Source organism: Zonotrichia leucophrys, chromosome 11 (assembly GCF_028769735.1).
Source record: "Zonotrichia leucophrys gambelii isolate GWCS_2022_RI chromosome 11, RI_Zleu_2.0, whole genome shotgun sequence".
Classification (NCBI taxonomy): Eukaryota; Metazoa; Chordata; class Aves; order Passeriformes; family Passerellidae; genus Zonotrichia; species Zonotrichia leucophrys.
In genome coordinates, this window is record NC_088181.1 from 4,535,736 (window position 1) to 4,553,498 (window position 17,763).

General features: G+C 44.2%; 1 protein-coding gene across 2 annotated transcripts; it reads right to left on the reverse strand.

Annotated features, from left to right (window-relative positions):
- Positions 1 to 1,553: 1,553 nt before the first annotated feature.
- HSD17B2 (hydroxysteroid 17-beta dehydrogenase 2) lies at positions 1,554 to 15,171 on the reverse strand. Of its 2 annotated transcripts, none has more exons than XM_064723148.1 (5): positions 14,735 to 15,171; positions 8,373 to 8,585; positions 7,880 to 8,065; positions 5,230 to 5,367; positions 1,554 to 3,614 (listed from the first exon to the last, which is right to left on the reverse strand). In XM_064723148.1, the coding sequence occupies exons 1-5, from the start codon at positions 14,814 to 14,816 to the stop codon at positions 3,256 to 3,258; spliced, it is 978 nt and encodes a 325-aa protein (XP_064579218.1). In that variant the 5' UTR covers positions 14,817 to 15,171; the 3' UTR covers positions 1,554 to 3,255. The 2 variants fall into 2 exon arrangements, with proteins under 2 accessions (XP_064579218.1, XP_064579217.1); XM_064723147.1 differs by lacking the exon at positions 14,735 to 15,171 and adding an exon at positions 14,294 to 14,574.
- Between the last annotated feature and the right edge of the window lie 2,592 nt (positions 15,172 to 17,763).

Consider the following 17,763-nt stretch of genomic DNA (forward strand, 5'->3'; position numbering starts at 1 on the left):
GTAACTCACCTTGTGTGTCCCCAGAGTTGCATATCCTCAAATCAGCTCCTCTCATGAGGGAAGGGACGAATGCAGGACCCCAGGACTCCAGCCAGGGAATTCCTTTGTCAAAAGCATCCAAGAGCATTTACTTCTTGCTCACAAACTTCATTCCAGAGGCTGAATCAGAGGGGTGTGTATAAAACCTGCTCTTTAATCATGATTTCCATACTTTACAACCCCTTTTTACTCTGTACACATGTGTTTGTAATATAGTCACACTTGATTTCTGTGGGGCATTATGTGATGTTTTAGTCTATTATTCATCATCCTTTCTTAGGGCCACTGCCAATTTCTTCAGTTTCTCAGATGCTTTTCCTCACACCATGTGTATTTTTTAAAAAATCGTATCTTTGAAAGAAGCCCAAAATAGGCCTCTTTTTCTTTAAAAAAATCTTATCTTTGAATAGACCCAAATCACAAGAATTCATTTGGGGTTTTTAATACAACAGTTTCCACTGCTAAAACTCAACATCCTCTCTTCCTACTGCCCAATTATTTTGTATCAGATCAGCCTTTATGGCAAGCAAAGCACCATCACACTCAGACATTTGTCCCTGACACCATGAACCAGTGTCAGCACCAACATCCACATGGGCTTGCTGGCCACAAACACCCACAATTTATTCTGCAGTTCTGCCACTCTCACAGTTGGGATTATTTGCAATGCAAGCCATTAGCAAAAGAAATTTACTTCTAATACTACAGCCCATTAAATGACACATAATTCAATAATGTGTTACAACAGAATTATCTTTAAAACACAAAGCAAGATCCCTGTAGGAACAAAACAATAGCAATCTTTGATATTGCAATTATTAGAGACCTGCTAAAATATCTTTGTAGTTAGGTGAAGAAACATAAAATGACTATTTAGAACAGAAATTTCCTGGGAAATAAAAGTTTAAAAAATTAAAATGAAGTCAAAACTTCCAAGCAAATGGCTAATTTAATATGTCTGCAACGTGCAAGATAATATTCCTATTAGGAAAGCCAATGGGAGAAAAAAAAATTACATTTTATAACCAGAGCCAAATAACAAAGCAACAATTAAAGATTGTTATGGAGATTGCTAGGCAAAGGAGCTGAGTGACTGCTAAGACAAATTTCAGTTGTATAGTGTGCCCAAGGGCAAAATTCCAGCCCTCAGAATTTACACCCAAATTGGGTGTGAAGGGAAAAACAGCCAGCTGCATCCACGATGGAGATGGAGACGGAGATGGGCGCCCTGGCAGCAGCTCCCTCAGCCTGGGGCAGCCAAACCTCCCAGGCTGGCACCAGCACAGCCCCAGCTCCCCATTCCCCTCTCCCTCTGCTCAGAGCTGCCTTTGGGCCAGCTGGGATCACAGCCTGCCCCAAACAAACAGCCATCAGCTGCCATTTGTCCCCTTCCCTGGAAAAGCTCCCACCCTTCCCCTCAGTGCTCTCCTGATGAGGGAACAAGGCAGGGGATGGAGCACTGAGCCCCAAAAACACAAAAGGTGAGATGAGACAGAGAGGCACAACCATCTGGTTACTAAATATGATATTGTTTTATTACACAGTTTTGTTGACATGTAAAAAAATGAGGGAAATAGATAAAGGGTGAAATTGGGAGGGAGAGAGAGAGAGAGAGAAATAATCTCAGATTTCCTGAGTTCAAAACAATGAGTATACTTCCTCCAAGGAAAGCAAAACTCTGCAAGCAGGGCACTGATACAAACCAGGTGATAAACCTCAGTAGCAAAAGCAGCTATTGAGACAGAGAGGACAGGACAGGAGGGTTCCCCCACTGGGAAATCCCTCACAGATTCAAATGATGGCCCCAGCCCTCTGAGCATCCTCTGTGCACCTACAGGAGGCTGGCACTGATGTGACAGACCCAGGACAGTGATGGAATAAATGCCATAATTGCAAATTAAACAGGGATTTTGTCCAGTTGGATGCAAGAGCACATCACAAAAAATAGAGTTATGACAGAAATTGCTCATGAAGGAAAGGAAAAAAGTGTGGCTACATTTAAAGCTCAGAGTGTGATCACTTTCAGTTCTTCATCACTGGAAAGGAAATGCATCTTGTCAAAGGCAGGACACATGGCCAAACCATGGGAGTCAGGGGGAATGAGGATTTCTTTCAAATAACACAGCCTTTCAAAGCCCAAGGATGTGACAGACAATGCAAAAAGGGAATAAGGCAGGAAAAACACAGGTGAGTTGCCCAACCACTTGCCATGGGCGAGTGGAGGGAGGGCACCTGGTGCTCCTGGGATGAAATTAGGGAAGGGGAAGGACCCCAGTCTATCAGAAGTTGGGCACAAGACTCCAGCAAAGCCACATGAAGATTGACTGATCTTATACAAGTGAGCACAAACTCCCCCCAAAGCAGAGGGAGACACAAGAAGTGGGCAAAAACATGAATTTTTGTAAACCCAGACTTGAGTAAGGAATTGTAGAAAAAACAGAAGTGACATCAGAGTTTACTCACAATTAGATAAGCACAGGCATATACAGGCAATGCACAGAATGACCAGACAGATCAAAATAGCAGCTGATACACCCACCATGACTATTTTTAGTACTGTAGGAAGGAAATTGTTTCTCTCTTCATAAAGATCTTGATCTGTCTGCATTCATTCCCCCCCAACCAATTTATGTTGCTTATTCTAGCAAAGAGAACACATTACAAACTTTAAAACTATACATTATGCATTGAAACTGAATATATACATTACAAAACTTGGGGGAAAGGACAATCATTTCTCAGGTTCAACAGCAACAGAATGAAAACACCAGACCCCAAACACATTAGGCTGAAGCTGTAGAGAAAAAGACTTGCATTACACAGTTCTAAGTCTCTTCAATAACAGGAATATATTTAACTTTTTACAAGATTTAAGGCTGGTGACTCTCCAGAGGTTTTTGTTTTGCTTTAACAAAACATGTTCTGCATCTCTGCATGTTGGTGATGCCCTTAGATGCAGACAGGAACTATATAATATCATGAGGTAATACAGAGACACAGAAGGCAGGATACAATGACAAGAAAACAATGAAATTCCTCAAAAAATGCCCCATCTGGGAATAGCTTTCTATTTATGCTTATGCACTGCTTTTCCCAAACATGACTCTTAACACAAAGGTTTAATGTTAATGCAATTAACAAAACACAATAAGCAGCAGTGTCTGTCCAGAGCTCTTCCCAGCTCCCTCATCCAGTGAGATAAACACCATGGACACCTCAGAGGTTCTTGCCTTCATCTCCTGATGTCCTCAGCTGCCTTGGGACAGAGCCAGCACTCAGCACCTTGCTGATGAAGAAGTCGTAGAACCAGAGGGGGAAGCAGCAGAAGATGCAGAGGGGGGCGTAGGCTCCCTTGCCAGGGGTGTAGAGGCCCTGGGGTCTCCTGGCCAGCAGAGCATGCAGGACAGAGCCCAGCACTGGGGACAGGTCGGGAGCACAGTGAGAGGGCAGGTGGAGCAGGTAATTCCTCAGCCCCAGGAGATATTCCTCGCCATAGGCCTGCCTGGTGTCTGCAGGGAGATTCTCCATCAGCTCCTTCTCCTGCCTGTCCCACTGCTCTGCTGTGCCTTCGATACCTGCAGGAGCAACAGCACAGCACAGCAAGTGGGTTTGGGGCTGGATTTAAAGAAATGGATCTGTAATTCATGGGCAGAGTTGATCTAAACTTTCAATTAACCTTCCTCTATATTTCCTAATATCAAAAACAATAACCAACTGTCATCATCACTCCATAACCACCCCCAAAAAACCACAGAATTAACCCCAGAACTTTCCCTCCCCCAAAAAAACCAAACAAAAATACAAACCATAATCATAAATCATCAACCATCCACCCACCAAATTTTACGTTCTTGTAGCTTATAAAAAGCATGACAATGAAGATGTCAAGATGGGGCAGTGAAGAACAAACACCACAGCTGGTCAGCAGCCAGTGCTTTCAGCTGGAAGAGGAGGAAAAGCACGAGTGCTTTGTGCTACACAAAAAGCACAAAGTTCATGCCCCATTTGGCTCCCTGCTCTACCTAAAAATGCTCTCTCACAGCCAAATCAGCATTTTTTTCTTTCCCCCTCCTCCCCACTCTGCCATTCTGTCCTGATTCATTTTGTGGAGGTTTCCAATCAGTGTTGATTATAAACAACTGAGGACAGGCAAATTAAGATGAGCAGGATTCCCTTGGGTTGGCCAAGTGCTAAGCTGCCCTTTCACAGGAGACATTAGTATTTCAATAACCAGTTTCCTGAAGGATTAGCATTCTATTAGGACAGATTTAGAACTGAAATTTAATCTATTTGTCCACCCCATCTGCATAATGTAGGAATGAAAGCAGGGGCTTCTCCAATGGAATTATTGCCTAACTACCAAAAATTAAGCATTACAAGAAAGAAAAATCCTTTTAAAAATATTTAAATCTCAAATCCCAGGACTCAATTTTACCCATAAACCTGAGGACAGCTAAGCAGGGCCCTGAAGGTGAAGCCTCAGGCAGGTTCCACTGACCACACAAAGCTGTCAGAGCCCAGAGCCCCTTCCCAGGAGGGGAAGCATTCAGGGAAGTAGCATTTTATGGAAAAGACCAACTTGATTTACACTGACATAAAAAATTCTCTGGGCAGGCATGTGCAGCAGGAGATGAGTCTGGAACCTGGACAGGCTCAGTTGAAGGAGGAGGAGAATTTGGAACAGAAAGCAGCAGGAGCACAGGGGGAAGGAGTGGATAGGAAAGACCAGAGGATACTGACAGCAAGCAAGCAGGGTGACAGGTATAGCTGCAGAGACTGCCATGCCAGAGCAGCCCAATAAAGAGAGCTCTGATATTGAGGAGGGGAGGAGAGATGGGGGACCTGAAGCTCCCAAGCAGGACAAGGGAGCCACAGCACTCAAACTGGGCACACAGTGCTGCTCCATTCATCAGCTCCATCAAAGCTGGGGCAAAGGGAAGGCACCAACTGCCTGAACGCTGCCCCGCCTCAAAGCAAAGACAGCTCTGCCCAGGAGAGGGCAGGCAGGCTGTGTGCAGAGCTGGAGGGAACATCTTCCACAAAAAAACATTGAGCGTATTTCCATAACCCACATAAATAATGGGGGGAAACATCCAACCCCTGAGAATCACACAGGGCTCTGTTTGAGGCTGCTGAGCTATGGGGATAGAGGAGAGGCAGAAAGAACAACCCGAAATGCCAAGCACCAACCTGTTCTGAAGCCTGATGGATGAATTGCCATGACTTTAATGCCCCATTTGGAAAGCTCTTGCCTCATTACTCCAGAAAACATGGACAGAGCTGCTTTGGATGCCCCGTACGCTGCGTACCTCGGTAGTGGAATGCCTCCTGCAGGAGCAATAGAAACTGATAAACCTCAACAGTGGCTCTTCCCAGCCTTTATTTCCATGATTTAGAAGGGAGATTATAGCACAACCAAAGTTATGCCTCTCTCCCTGTGGTTAAAGACAAGGCAGTGAGGGAATCACTTCTTGTTAGAGGTTAAAAAAGAGTGAATGTTGTAAATGAACAGTTGCTTACAGCAGTTATGCTCAGTAACACCTGGTAAGACACCTTGTAGGGCAGGAAAAATAAACTGGACTGCATTTAAGGGTAAAAACTGCTGAAAGTTATGACTGTTGATTTGAGAAACACAGAATGATTTAGTTCATATAAATAGTGAAGCAGTAGTTTTAGACTCCTGTTCTTGTCACTGTAACACAAATTTCAAGCCCCTACAATAAACCACAGTTAGAACCAGGTAAGTCATCTCAATTCTAGCTTCATAAAGCCAACTTTCTTTCCTGCTTTTTCCAGAAAAACCAGAGAAATAATAATGCAAGAGTGGGGAAAACCTAAAGCTGGAATCACATCCCATGAGTGACTGGACTCCCACTTCCCAGCATAGAAGCAGATCCCCTGCCTATAGTTATATCCCATTTTTTCCAATCCCAGAAACATTTGTTCAGAGGGGAAAGCTAAGAGAACACCCAGTACATTTACAAAAGCAAGCTTCCAGAAAACAGTATCTTCCAAATGCAGAGATTTCCTCTGTCCCAAAAACTGGCAGGTTGTCACTTCTTCCATGCTGGAAAAATACAAACATGCTTTGATTTATCTTCTTCAGCCCTCCCATTTCCCCCACAAGGTTGGTGTTATCACCACACAGGTTTAAGATCACCACAGCCACCACAAGTTGTGAGGAAGGAACAGAATGGAGAATCCTTTCCTTGGGGCACATCCCTCCTTCTCCTGCCTGCATGGGCACTTGGGCACATCCTGCCTCTGTTTCACATGCCACACACTCATTTCAATGTGCTTGAGTATTCAAAGGAAAATAGCTCAGATCCAGGGGATTTTCAGGGAAGCCACTGGTGCTGCTGGGTACTGGGATGACCAAGGTATGACAGGAGCTGTTTACACAGAGCCATTCCCTTGAAGAAGTCAGGCCAATTAGATGTTAATTATTCTTCTGTATGCATCTGAACAAGCTGGATTGGTTTGAGCCAATTGAATCACTGACTTTTCCCTCTGAGGTCAGGCTAACCTGAGCCCAGTTAAATGAGCCCTACACAGACAGGAACAGATTCAGCACAATGAGACCTCACTAACTTCTCCACTAATGTTTTACCAAAGGACCCCCAGACCCTGAGCTAAGGGGAAACTCTTCACCCACACCAGCCTGTGTGCAGCAACATCTCTGCAGACAGCTGAGTTTAAACAGGGTCATTTTCAGCTCCTGTAAGGCCAAACTACTCAGCACAGGGATAAATGCATTTATTCCTTAAAGGCAGTTCAGGGATTCTCACCAGGAATTGAGATATCTGCCCCAAAACACCCACAGTGAGAGCTTCACTTGGGTGCACAGAGGAAACTCTGGCCTCAGAGCAGCCGCAGAAAGGTTCTGACAATTCAGTCCTGATTTCTGAGTGTCAGCAATAAACCATGAACACAGACATGCAGATACAGAGCATATCTGGGATTATAAAGATAAAACAGCTCCAGAGCCCCATCCTCAGCATAAGGGGAACACAGGTAACACCTACACAAGTCACCCCAGCAATGCAGCAGCATGCAAGGGGACTCTGGCTATGCAGAAGGGCAAAGGAAAATGTGGGGAGCACATGATCCAGCAAATCCCTAAGAGCTCTTACTCCAAAATACTTTCCAGCAGCATGACCTCCTGCCTCTAGCAGGTCTCATTTCCAAAGGAGCATTCTTGCCCCTCAGCTGTTGGCTACCAGATACTGCATTACTGTATTACATTAGTTCCTACATCTTAGCATCTCAGCTGTTCTCCTGGAATAGAAGGTCATGTTATAAAGACATATATATATATATATATATATATATATATATAAATTTATGGGGAAATACATGAAAAACATATGTTAAAATCCAAAACATTTTTAATTTTTTTTTCATGGCAAAATACCACTTTGCTAATAAGTTAGGCCTAAGTATTTCTAAGACATCCAAAATATTTTTAGAGATATATAGACACACAGCTCCCAAGTTATCAGCAGATATCGCAACCTGAGGTGGTCACAGACTTCTGCCTGAACATGTTATAGAAATACCTGTGATGTACCACCCATCTTTATGTTAGCTCACAAGGTTATCTCCCATGCCATCTGGAACACATTATCTGAATTTTACTGGGTTTTTTTTGTCAGAGCATATTTTTAGCCACATTAAACTCTTGTTTAATGCTGCTTTCTGGGCGTAGTGTCCCAAACTAAAGAAAAACCTGGATTTATTACCTTAACATTTATTCCCTGGTCGCACTGACAGCCCAGACTGACAGACACCTTGGTTGGCATTTGCTCCAGGACTTTATTTGGTGCTTTAGCCCACTCACCTGCCATGCTGGACATGTTCACCAGCCTCCCCTGCGATTTCCTCAGCAATGGCAAGAAGGTCTTGGACACCTCCACAGCCCCAAAGAAGTTCACCTCCATGCAGTGCCTGTAGGTGCTCATGGGGAGCAGCTCCCCATCAGCAGGGAAGCCCAGGATTCCTGCGTTGTTCACGACACCCCAGAGCCCTGGGAAGAGGAGAAAGCACAAGGCTGCAACACACCAGGAAAAGGATCCATAAGGATTACACCAGTGAGCTGGATGGTGACTCCAGGCCAAAACAGAGATCATCTGCAGAGCCACATTCCCCACTCCTTGGTCACTACCATATCTTCCCATATCTCAGAAAACAGAAGTCATGGATGGAAATGCCCTGACTGCCCCAGACTTCACCCTGGAAATGTTCTACACACCTAAGCCGTGGCGCAGCCAACAGCAAAGACATGCACCCGTTAGGCTGTTACACCATTGTAAAGGGAGGAGAAAAAGCTGTACCTGCATTCTGCACCTTCTCAGAGACTGTCAGGTAGGCCTCCTTGACCTGGGTGGTGTTGGTGATGTCCAGCTGCAGGACACAGAGCCTCTGGGAGCAGGAGCGCCGCAGCTCCGCAGCCCCAGGGCCATCCTTGTCCAAAACCCCAGCAAACACAACGAACCCCAGGCTGTCCAGGTGCTTAGCCAGGGCATGTCCAATCCCAGTGTCACTACCTGAAAACATCAAAAAAACTTGGAAAGTAGGTCTGTCCTACACTGTGGAGAGCCTGGTTCAAGCATGGCTTAAAGAAAGAGGCCATGAAGGTATTCAGCTAAGGGAAAAATAAAAGGCCACTGTAAAGCAGCAGTTCCCAGGCTTGATTCTGTAAATAATTAAGGTTCTCAGCCACCTTTTATATAAACAACAAGATTCTCAGACCGTTTTCTCAAAAACAGGCAAATATTCTGTCCTTGGCTGCTCTGGGAACAGATATAAAGGTTTAGAGAACTTTTCATATCATGGTGAGAACACTGATCTTGGTTTCAATAAACAAACCTCAGGTATTGTAAAACAAAAGGAGGAGCTGAAGTTTTCTCTACAGCCTATCGGGAGCTCAGATTTTGCAATATGCATGAAGTGAATTAACACTGTTATAAAAGGTGCCTGGTTTGATCAATAAATTGGAGTCGATGCTGATCAAGGAAGATGGGTCGTCTCCCTTCACTTCAACACTACACCATCATTTAAAAAAATAAATAAATAAAATAAATACACACATTGGAAAGACATGCAAATATAAGCAGAAATATGATGACAAAGTCCCTGAAATACATATATTAGTAGAAAGAAAGGTTCAGATTGAGGAGCTGGGCCTTTAAATGTTCCTCAAAGATTGACAGGTCATGTTCTCCTGACTCAGAGCTGGTGGAATCAGCTCACTCTCTGCCACTGACAGATTCTCTGACTTTATACATAGAGAAGAAATAAAGCCCTACTTTGGTTTTATACAAATATTCAGGCTGAACTCTGAAAACAAAAGTATATAAGAGAAAAAAACAAACAGCAAAAAAAACCACCACAGTAATGATTTAATTTGAAATCTCCAATGGGCAAAGCAATTATGGGGCTCTCAGATTCAAATTCTTGGATTCTATTTCTACCTTCCAAAAAGTAGCATTATGTCATTTACACATCTACCACACAAGATCCCTCAGATAAGCACTAATTATTACAGACTGTAACCAAGCCAAAACTGAGCAACTGTAGCTTTACCTGCAAAGCATTCCAATGCTTTCAGAACATAAGAAAGCTTCCAAATGACATTTTTGTGCTAAGTCAGCTATTGCACTCATGTAAATTTGCATCAGAATTTCTCTTATCCTCTCTATCCTCTTCCAAACCTATTCCCAAATTTTGTCCATATAAAGGAATTACCTAGCAGCTGCAGGAAGCACTATTAGAGCAAACAAACAATGGTCTTTGGGATCACAATTGTGTAGTTCTACCTCAGTTACCAGTGAGGGATATTTCACAAATAATTTGATTTACAAGTCTCTCCCTGTGACAGAGTATTTTGCTATTGCTACAGAATAAAAGACAGAATGGTTTGGGTTGGAAAGGACCTGGAAATCATCTCATTCCAACCCCCTGCCATGGGCAGGGACATTTCCACTATCCCAGGTGGCTCCAAGCTCCATCCAACCTGGCCTTGGGCACTGCCAGGGATCCAGGGGCAGCCACAGCTGCTCTGGGCACCCTGTGCCAGGGCCTGCCCACCCTCACAGGGAAGAATTTCTTCCTAATATCTGATCCAGACCTGCTTTCTTTTAGTTTGAAGCTGTTCTCCTTGTCCTGTCACTTTCACGCCCTTGTCACCAGCTCTCTTGGAGCCAAGGTCTCCCCAGAGCCATCCCAGCTCCCTACATCTGTATTCACAGGAGAGGTGTTCCAAGTCCTCTTGGAACACCTCTCCTGTGAATACAGGTGTAGGGATCATTTTTTAGCCTTCTCTGGACTCACTTGAGCAGGTCCACATCAGAATCCCCCCTCCTCTGCTGCCCCCGTGTTTTTGGAAGGAGCCCAGGACACAGTTGGATGTCTGGGCTGACATGGTGCTGGGGCACATTCAGCTCCTCATCAACCAACACCCTTAAGTATTATAAGTTAATTTTAAGTGTTTTCTCTCCATTTTTAAATTCTATTTTTCATTCTTCTCACCTGCAGTGAAACTTACTCCTTAAGGAAAGAAACACATCACCCATGTCCCCACCAAGCCTCCCAGTGAAGTGACACAGGCAGTGACAGGGAAGGAGTTCACAGGGGCTTTGCAGAGGACAAGATTAGGAGGAAAATTAGGAGTTTAATAAATTAATACAGTTTTTACACTGTAAAGCATCAGCCTGTTCCACATTACTGCACCAGATCCTCCACTGTAACTACAGCAGAGAGAGCTCCTGGAAGCTGCTGGGCACTGGGATCCAGCATCTCCTGCAATAACAATTCACTACATCAATGTTCAGTTCCCAAACCTTGAAAATCTGAATGTGAGACAAAGGACTGCAACTCCTGCCAGATATTTCACTATTTTCTTGTTTGTGGAAGAGCTGCAATACTCCCTACTTAACCCTACTACAAACTTCTGAGGGTTAGTCTCTAATTTTGGCACACCAAGAAAAATAGGAGTTATTCACAGGTCTGCTCCTACATCCAAAATATGTGGTCAATAGAATTAGGCTGCCAAAGAGACTCATCATAAGCATGTTAGATCCTCTTTTCTGGGTTCTGTCTTATAACTGGGGCTTTATTTCTGACTGGTGAAAAATATTAATTCCAGGTGGCCTGAAGAAAACATGTACTAAATGTCTGGATCAATCAGTGCATCTTGAAAAAGTAGAAAATAATTACTCATGCTCTATTTAATTCCTAGGAAGAAAAAAAATCAGCTTTTTGGCATTTTACAAGTCTGCAATTTGCTGAAGATGCACCAGAACACTACAAATATCACATGAAGTTTCTCCAGTCCTGACCTGACTAAATAAACCTGCATTCTTTGAATTCCCCAGACAGACGTGAAGAAGCCTGCAAATATCCCAGACACGACAGATTTCTAAGTTTGGGGGTCGGGTGACTTTCCTTCTGTTTCTCTTACTGAAAAACCACACTTTTAGATCAAATCTTTCCTCTTTCACCATTCCCATAAAGTACACAGCCACAGCTACATATTACCTCACTTTTATGATGCAGCTTTAACTTGAAAATGGGCAGAATAAAAGGAAACTCAAACTTGGGATGGGCACAGCAATTCCAAGAAAGCAATAAAAGTTGTTTTGATCATTGCCTGATGCTGGGTTTGTCCCTGCTTTTTTTATTCCAAAACAAATATGATTTGAGTTTCAGACCTGTTATTGAAGTCCAGAGAAGCTTTACTCTTCCAACTCCTAGAATTCAAAGAGTCTCCATAGGGAAAAAAAAAAAGATAATTCTCTCCTAATCCCACTCCTGCTTCTATGCCAAAAATAATTTGTGGGTTATGAAAAGCCTTATTTTAAGGAAAGCAGTCACACTGACTGTGACTGACCCTTTACTGAGAATTTACAATTAACTCATGCTGAACATGCACCAAATCACACCCCAAGAATGGAAAGACCAAATTAACTGGAGAAATTCATCCCAAAGCACACAGACTAACCAGGGACAGAATTTCACAACTCCTGTTCCTTCAGATCTTGGTAATAATTTAATTTTGAGGGAAGGTGGCTGTTGCATTCACCACTAAAGTGCTTTCATGCTCCCAGCAAGAGGATCCACAGCAGAGCTGCAGCAATTTTTTGAGTTTGCTCACATGCCCACACTCATCCATGTGAAAAAGCATTTTGACCACTGGGCACAGTTTTCCCCTTATCCTGGTACTCCAGTGAGCTGCTGGAGTATTTATGAAATAAATAATGCAGAGCAGCACTGGTAGAAGGAAAATCCAAAAAGGACCAGAACAACGCATGGCAGGATCCAGGGAGAGCAGCAGAGCTTGCTCCAGCCTCTGGCCAAAGGCTCTCAACAAACACCTGGCTCAGGACACAGCCACATTCCTCAGCCCTGTGGGGCTGAAAGGCAGAGGGAAAATGAAAAAATAATTAAAGTCACCAGTTTACACCAAGTGCCTGCCTGAGGTCTTGTCTAAACTGGAGAAAATGACACCAAAATCTACTTAAAGGCACCTTGCACCTGCAAATGAACAGGGACAAACATTCTGTAGTTGGTATGGGGAAAATACCAAAATCAGAGCAATTTTACCAAAATATAGGTTGAGTAAAACTTCTGTTTCAGTTGCTGGAGGGTTTGATAGATTGCATAGGACGCCAATAAAGACAAAGAGTCTCCTCAAATTAAGCAGCTGTCAGAGATGTCCCAACTTGCATTTCTTCAGGACAGTTGCAGCACAGGTACAAGGAAAGGACATTCCCTGACTGGACTATGCCCAGAATGTTCCTAACTCCCTTATATTGCTCTAATTCAGATTCCAGAGCAGATAAGCTCCCAGAGAGTGCTTTTTCCTGAAGATTTGCAGTCTTACAAAGAGCAAGGAGATGCCCAAGTGCAAGCACATCCCCTGAGCCTGCAGGGGTGGGAAAGGATTGCTCCCTATTGCCCACACCAACATCCATCCTCATCTGACACAGGGAGAAACCCAGCTGGCAGACAAACTGCAAGGGGAGCACTTGCTGCTGATCTGGTCCTCTCTCAACTTTTAGATTTAATCCCTGTATTAAAGCTTGCTAGGCAAATCTAAATTATTTCCAGGTGTCCCTATAAAACAAAATGAAATTCTGCTAGAAATTGCTATATATAAACCAAAGCAAGTTAATTCAGCATTCCAGAGGGGGCAAAAAACACAGAAAATAAAACAAAACCCAGCAAATTAGAGTGCAAAAAGCAGTCAGCAGGCACTCCAGCTTAAAGGTTTGATTAACACAAATAAGCAACATCTAAATAAACAACACCTAAAGTTTTAGAGGAAGCAGGAGAAAAGCCATAAAACTACAAAAGTGCCATGCCTGCAAAATAAAAGTGGGGTTTGAGTAGATCAGAGTGGTGATAGAGACTGAATTAATTAGCTCTGAACTTTCTCTGCTGGTGAATTACTCCCTCCTAAATGATTTCACAGAGGGTTTCAAAGAGATGGCACCAAACCTCAGCATTGAAATATGTGCATGATAGACACAGTGTGCAGTATGTACACACACATCCCCAAAAGACAACTCTGCATCCATAACCAGCACAATTAATTCAAGTAAACAAAAGCAATGAATGAATGTAGTGTTCTGAGGGCTCCTGGGAATTACTGTCTCTCCTAAAAAATTAAACCATCATAAGTATTCCTATGCTTCTTGCACCAGTTAATTTCACAAGTATGTCTAAAAAGCTACTTGTAAAGATTAAATGAGACACTAAAAAATAATAGCATCTATTAAGATGCTTTCCTACTTAATTTCAGAGCACTTATTTACCTGGAAAAAAAAAAAAACATCTCTGCCAAAACAAATAAAACAAGCAGCAAAAGATAAAAGGATAAAAGGAACCCTCACAAGCATGCACTAACCCGAGGACAAGAAGTTTTCCAGCTCACTTGTGAGAAAAGGCAGGTTTTGCCCATTCCTGGGAGAAAAGGCAGGTTTTTGCCCATTCCTGGGAGAAAAGGCAGGTTTTTGCCCATTCCTGTGAGAAAAGGCAGGGTTTTGCCCATTCCTGGGAGAAAAGGCAGGTTTTGCCCATTCCTAGGAGAAAAGGCAGGTTTTTGCCCATTCCTGGGAGAAAAGGCAGGGTTTGCCCATTCCTGGGAGAAAAGGCAGGGTTTGCCCATTCCTGGGAGAAAAGGCAGGTTTTTGCCCATTCCTGGGAGAAAAGGCAGGTTTTTGCCCATTCCTGCGCCCTGGCAGCAGCTTACCTGTGATGAGCACGGCTCTGTCCCCCACGGGCAGCAGCTCCCCGTCCCCCAGGCACACGGAGCAGAGCAGGCACATGGCCACAAACACCCCCAGCCCCTGGGCAGCCCCCAGCGTGGCCACGCACAGCAAGGCAGGCAGGAGGCTGCAGAGCAGCACCTTGGCTTTGTGCAGGGGGCTCCTGTGGGCCATGGTGACCCCAAAAAGCCTGGTGGCACCTGCCCAGAGCCAGCCAAGGGGGCTGCTGGCTGCAGCATCCATCAGCAGGGGGGAGCAGGCAGCACTCAGCCCACCGTGCCCGGGTGGAAGCAGGTATTGCTAAATGCAGTGTGTGTTATATAGGAGCAGGGGGTGGGGCAGAGAAAGGGGACTCTGTTTAAAGCTTTGACATAATCTCACTTACCCTTGGCATCAGCAAGGAGCAGGAGCCTTCCTTTCCTTACCTTTCATTCTTCCTGCCTGACAGCTCCACCTTCTGAACAATGTGCTGCCTGGATAATGATTGACAGCCCCAGGAATGGACATGATGTAGCAGGCACTGGCTCCAGGAAAAGATTAACTGCTTTTTTTTTATATATCTTTAAAGTACACTTTCCTCGACAGTGAGAAAAGCAGCAGTTTCTTTTATGAGGAATAGTTGGGCTTTCCAGCTTAAAAAACTTAGGGTGTAGTTTCAGTGGAACTGGTTTATGATGGGCAGTGACAAAAATGAGTCAGGCCAGGGTTATTTAATCTCTGGAACACAAACTGTCTGGGGCTTTATCACTTATGGGTAACCCTCCTCTTTCAACAAAAAGCCCCAAATTACCTTCTCTGCTTTAGTGCCCACCTTTGCCTATTTACCTACTCCACATTCAGTAAGTACCCACAATAAATTGACATTCAGGGGGTGCTGGGAGCAGATGATTGCTGGTTTGCATGAGGGGCACTTTGTTAGGTGAACAAAGGTGGCACACCTGAGATTGAGTCTTCAGCTAATCTCCAGTGATGACACTCACCTTGGTTTTGGCTGCAATCACTGGCTTGATAGCCACAGCAGTTTGTGTGGGGGGGGAAGCAATCAATTAAATATATTAAAGAGATTTAATACCTACTGTGCTGTGTTCTGGAAGTTATTAAAACAATAAATAAAAAATTAAAAGCCAGCCAGCCAAAGGGATTAAGATACAAATTAGCCATGCATATTTAACCCTGTTTAAAAATCCCTGGTGAGTGATTCGGGAGACAAGCCTTCCACAGCCCCAGCTAACATGATGTAGCTGGTTTGCTAAGACAACGTGGTGCTGCTCTATCTGATTTCAGACACGAGAAATGGAAGCGCCTGGTGCAAACCTGACATGAAACAGAGCACATTCCCATTCCATTATGCCTTTGGGGCTTTAAGGGATTACAGATCTCTTGAATATACACTTTTCCAGACAGTGAAAATGTTTACATAGCTCTGCAGGTAGTTTACACCAGAGATTACACCAATGTCTTAAAGCAACATCACCCTGAAGGTCTGCCCATCATTCATTACTCTTGTGGACACTCACCCACCCATCCTCCCACCAGTGCACAAAAGGAAAAATATTTTTCTTTTCTCTTTGCCATTTACTTCTGCTTTTATTAGCATGTTGCTCTTGAGGTCAGCTATACCTTGCTGTCCATTAAGGAATCTTCTTAAATATTTTCCTGGAGAATTTTGCTCTCTCCCTTATTGGTCTTTGTCACACTTAGATGACCACAAATGTGCTGGTATTTAGAGCATGAGCTCTCACACTACAGAGAGCTGGAGCTTTTCCATAGTGTGAGGAGGGCCAGAAGTGATCACCCCAGCCTGATGTTTGCCCTGGCTGCCCTCAGCCTGTGGGGATGAGGCAGAGCTGGGCAAGGGGTGGCCACCATGGCTGGGGGCTGCAGAGCAAGCTCCGTGAGATTCCCCCTCTGCTCCAGTCCCACTGAAATGTGCTTTGTGCTCATGCACAGCCCCTCCCTCAGACCCAGCTGGCAGGGTGGGGAATATTTGGAAAGCTGAGGGTGCCACATGCATTCCTTATACACCCACCCACTGTGGTGCAGGGACACGGCACCTGTCTGCACCCACACCCCTGCAGAACAGCTGTGGGGACTGATTCTGCCTGAATCAATGCTCACTTTATCACTTTGAAATAAAATACAACTACTGAAGCATCCTTTAATGAGAAGGTGACCATGTGTTCACCCAGGTGGGTGAGTAAAATTCCATGTAAATGTGTAGATGATACACACCAAAAAGGAGGTTCTGATCTAAAAATGCTAGCATGGAGTACCCACTTCACAGTGCCTCTGCACTTCCCTGGCACCCGCAATGACAGATTGCTGCTTGAGGATTTTTCAGCACAATTTTGCCACAAGGTAACTTCTATCATCCTGTGCCAACTACTCATCTTGAAAAACACCCACTTTTCTCTTTACACTTTTGAGATGTCTCCAGCTCTAAAAGCTGTACAGTTACCCAGGATTGCCATTGAGTTTACATTATTTGCTATTTCTCTCTGCCATGCTTACTCATGCTGTGAATATACACCATTATCTCACCTTCTCCTTATAGTTTCCTGGAAAAAGGAAGGCTCCTCCAAACTGTCAGGATTTTGCATCACCATGACATCTGTGTTCCAACAAGAATGGATTAAGTTAATTGATGCGGGGCTAAGCTCACCCTACCCTTGCCAGGACAGTTCTTTCTTCCAGGAGAAGAGGGATAGCTTTTCAGAGCCACCTCACAATAACTCAGTGCCCTGTCCTTTTATTCCATGGCAAGTACAGAGTCTGCACTGAATGTGGACCCTGATTCCAGAGTCAGCCCATGCCAGTGGCAAACAGCAACAGAGAAATGATCCTGAGCATCCTCCTGGCAGCTGGGCCATTGCTGGCCCTCACTGATGTTCCTGATGTTTCTCCTGGGGATTTTGCAGATCTCACATGTGCACTACCACCTGAATCTCTTCATGATACGTGGTGACTCTGCACAGTCAAAATTCAATGGCAAAAGAAGAGGGCTCTCCTGGAGAACAATGACCCCATGGTAATCAGCAACACGAACAGCCAGTCTCTAAAAATTCAGCTTATCTCCCTCCAAATCCTACACTCACAGCACCTTTCACCTGCTGCAGTGTCCCTGTTCCCAGGACACAGCAAGGACATCCCTCCAGTGTGTGGGACCTTCATCACAGACCTCAAATTGTTGGCTCCACACTCCCATTCTGGAGCAAAATCACTTCTTCACAGACATTCTCTTACTTCCTCCCTACTTTTTGAAGCTTTTGTCCTCTCATACTGTTTTTCAGCATGATGGATGCAGCCTGTGCTTTGGATTGCTTTCTTAACACAAAAAAAAAAGGGCAGAAGAAAGGTTCAGGTTCCCCAGTTCCTTTGAAATGTGGTGAAGCTGAGCCTGGTCACAATTTCTTTGAAATACACCACCAAGCTCTTTCTTGGTTTTTCCTTGGTA